This window comes from Brassica rapa, chromosome A07 (assembly GCF_000309985.2).
Source record: "Brassica rapa cultivar Chiifu-401-42 chromosome A07, CAAS_Brap_v3.01, whole genome shotgun sequence".
NCBI lineage: Eukaryota > Viridiplantae > Streptophyta > Magnoliopsida > Brassicales > Brassicaceae > Brassica > Brassica rapa.
The window spans coordinates 10668734-10672623 of NC_024801.2; the positions used below are offsets into that span (position 1 = coordinate 10668734).

The following is a 3890-nucleotide window of genomic DNA, read 5'->3' on the forward strand; positions in this document are numbered from 1 at the left end:
CTACAACTTCTCCTTGAACTCATACGCCAATATTGCTGCACTCTTCCCTTCCTCTTCAAGCAATTCTCGAGTTATTGTCTTACACGCATCGAGGCCATAGAGGGCGTGATACGCCATCATCAACAAAGCCATCAACCCAGAGTCAACAGGAACTTTACTCTGAGCTACTGACTTTGGCCTAGCAACATCATAACACTGAATCACAGGCTCTGCTCCCAAAGGTTGACATGCATATCTAGCAAGATAAGGCAACATCTGCACGACTGGTTTTATAATTTTTTCCAGTGTGGCATCCTTGTGCAATGCCAAATTGCAATCAAGGATGATAATACTCCCACTACCAGCATCAAAACGGATTCCTATCCAATGTTTGTTCGCAACATTCAATGGAAAGTAATACCTTGTTGGATGGAGCATCAGAGCTTCTTTTGAAGGGAAAATCCCAGTAAGCCCTTTAGGAAATAGGTAAACCTTCTTTATTTTTCGACTTGAGAAACTTTGGAAAGGTCCTCATAATAGAAGGGACAAATTTGGTGTCTAGAAATGCAGCACTCCGAGAACCTTGAGGAGGCAGCAATGGAGACATAACCGAACGTAGAACTCGAATTAGAATATCAAAAACCTGAAACAAATTTTCAAGCAGTTAGCAACTGACCCAGGCGAATAGTTGTATGTGTAAATGTTGTCTTAATCCCCACATACCTTAGCAGAGTATGTACGAGGTCGATCCACAATTAGTAGTAGTTCCTTTGCAGATACTGCCAATCCCAAGATGTTGAACACACTAACAAGAACAATGAAGTACATAATAAACACACACGTCAAGGGAACCAAATACATTATGGAAAGCTACACCCAAGATGATAAACTTACAATTTCCCTTGCAATTTGGTAACCAGTTTTGCATACTTTCTTGTCTGTTCAGATATATCTTGTATAACAAATATGCACCTCTGAGATTCCCTAAGACGAGCAAGTACATGCGGAGCACATTGATAATCACAAACGAGACCTGATGGAACCGTCTTCTGCCTCTTACTTCTCCATGATGATTGGCCTTCTTCATTGTTGTCACCAACATTAATGTCGGCTATAGGTTCCTGATGATGAACCTGGTTTGTCGGCAATATAGGAATTTCAACCGGAATAAACGCTTTCTGTGTTAGTCCAAGCGAGAACGAAGGTTCATCCATCAAGCATTGTGGCTGCCTTTTACGACCTTCCTTTGGGTTGATAACAGTAACAACAAATTATTTATAACATCAACCTCATGGCTTTACAGATTTAATGTATAATGTAAATTTTTGACAATGAAGAAACTGACTCACCAAACGTTGATGGAAGGAGTTTGCCTAGAACGATTTTCGCTGATAGCTGACTGTGCACATGACTGAAGTACCCGTGTGACGCAAACATATCCAGATCCAGCATGAGCTTTATTACTTGGAGTGAGATTCCCAGCCTGATAGTAATATATACATGTACACATAAATTTGGTAAAAATAATAATTATGATAGACCTGTGAAAGCTTACAATAAAATATAAACACATAATTCTTACTTCGCTCATCCGATTGGATCTTGGAGGAGTAGAGTACTGACTAATATCTCGCAGCACGTTTTGTATAGTCATGGCATTGACATCAGCAACCGGACTTGAATGACTCGCAGGAACTGATACTTCTTTCGTGGAGACGTTGGAATGGTTCCTGCTCCACTCAAAGAACCTACGTGCTCTTTCCAGAGAGTACAAACCTTTTCAGTGACAAATGTGAGCATTTCTTCCTTAAACTTTTCTAATAATGTTTCAACGTAGACACCAACTTTCTGTTCTATTGCTTCTACTCCAGAAGTCGCCACTTTGATGTTTCTTTCCATTGAAGCAACCTCAGCTTTAATTTTCTCTAGCACAACCTGAACGATATAACTGGTCTCACTGTCTTGCACATTAGACTGGAACTTCTTAGCTCTCTTTGGCTTTGTAGTTGATTTAACCACTTCTCGCATACGATCAACATCACTCTTTTTAAGGCCAGAGGGAAAATCAGAATTATTGAAACGATGGCTACGGCTAATGCGCACTAACATGCTTTCAACTCGCGCATCATGTTCTTCGTCTGAATAAACCAAATTTCCCGCGTTTATTCGCCCGACCGGATCTTCAACCAAGACGCTATTTACGAGAAGCTAAACATGCAAATGCGTGTGCTATATTAAATACAAGAAAAACGACGCTCTATGTCATCTTGGCGTTTGAAAATATAAATGTATAAATAGCACAATATTTGTCAGAAAAGAATAACTTACATCAATTCTCTTATCTACATTGCGTGCGTGTGCAGGGTTCAGAGTCTGTTTCTTACAGAAAATATCACGGCCATGTCCATCCACATCTTCACTATCTGATTCGGATGATGAACACGTATCTTGCACAACATCTGTCAACGCCGGTACTGCTTCTACCATAACAAGCTGTAATGCAAGAACAAATCCTTTTATAGCAATCGTGTTTTGCGACAAAGCTATCTCATCTTTCTCTTTGATACTCCCCATAAGCATGTCAAATGCTACTCTCCCCCAAGGATAGGCAAAAAACGCATCAAGATCTTTTATAGCTTCAACATGATCTCTTGATATCTTCATCTTTAAGCTTGTTGGCAGCAAAACAGATTCAAGCAGCGCCAAACATGCATATTTGATCCGGATCTCCGTGTCCTTTACTGTTTTCCGGTACAGCATCTTGATGACGGAAGAGACGGTCACCGTGTCAACTTTTCCGAATAACGACGGCCAATAAGGTTGCTCAGTTATTGTTTCCTTTAGCATCATCTTTGACTTCGGGGGAAATTGACCACATGGTAGGCCCGTCACAATAGCAAATTCGAGAAGTGAAAACCGGACCGGTTTACCAGCAAATCGAAACCACGCTTCGTGCTTCTTCTTCGTTTTCAGCTGCCTTGACAACATATAACGAGCGAATCTACCAGAAAAAACTGGTTTGTCGGCAATCTCTATCAACTTTCCAAAAGAAGACCTCCTTATAATATCTAATTCTCCTTCGTCTAACGCATTAAAAATCTGTTTTAAAGCACTAGATGATTGATAGCTAAGAACACGAACCCCAATTGGTTCCTCACCGGCTGCAAACATCATATCTGGATTTGGCTGCATCTCTGTTTCTTCTGGTATATCAGGACAATCAACCAGCCGAGCAGACACCATTTCTTCGACGAGCAGCGAAACAGCTTGCCCACAAAAAACTCACTTCGTAGCTTCCGCTCTAAAATTTTGTGTTTCCCTGATTTTAGTTTCGAATACGTTAATAATGCGTCCAAATATTTTTTTTTCAGCTGATAATATCAATGGCGTGATGTAGACAGCTATAGGATCATTATTACAGCGACAGATAGGTTGTATAGGGTAACTGTAGCGATAGGTCAATCAGAAGTCCCGTAACTACATTATAGGGATACTTTTGGAATTTTTATAAATTAGAACAGTGCATATCCGACCACCTAAATAATTTTAATTTCGTGTATATCTACTGCAATTGCCCTATTTTTTTTCCAAAAAAGAATAATGACTCTATCTATAAAATAAATGAAATAAAAATTAAGTACGGTTAAAACATTTTTAGTCCAAATTTTATTTACAGTTAAATATAGAGTTCGTTTGGAGATGCTATTATGTTTTATACGTTTTGCATATTTAACCACAAACTTATGATTTCTATAGAGAAAATATAACAATGGAGTGACACTTTAAGATCACTGTTTGAATTTTGTAAATTCAGGAAATCCCCTATGGTAGAGTTGCGCCTAGCCTGACACTGTATGAGACACTACACCCATAGAGCTTAAGTCTTGTAACAATTACCTTACTAATCCTTT

At 39.3% G+C, this 3890-nt stretch overlaps 1 protein-coding gene across 1 annotated transcript; it reads right to left on the reverse strand.

Moving 5' to 3' along the window:
- Positions 1-3222, reverse strand: LOC117126829. The gene is made up of 7 exons (XM_033275958.1): positions 2308-3222; positions 1756-2187; positions 1334-1462; positions 874-1223; positions 703-784; positions 472-622; positions 1-359 (listed from the first exon to the last, which is right to left on the reverse strand). Exons 1-7 carry the CDS (start codon positions 3220-3222, stop codon positions 1-3), a joined length of 2418 nt encoding a protein of 805 aa, XP_033131849.1.
- Positions 3223-3890: the final 668 nt, after the last annotated feature.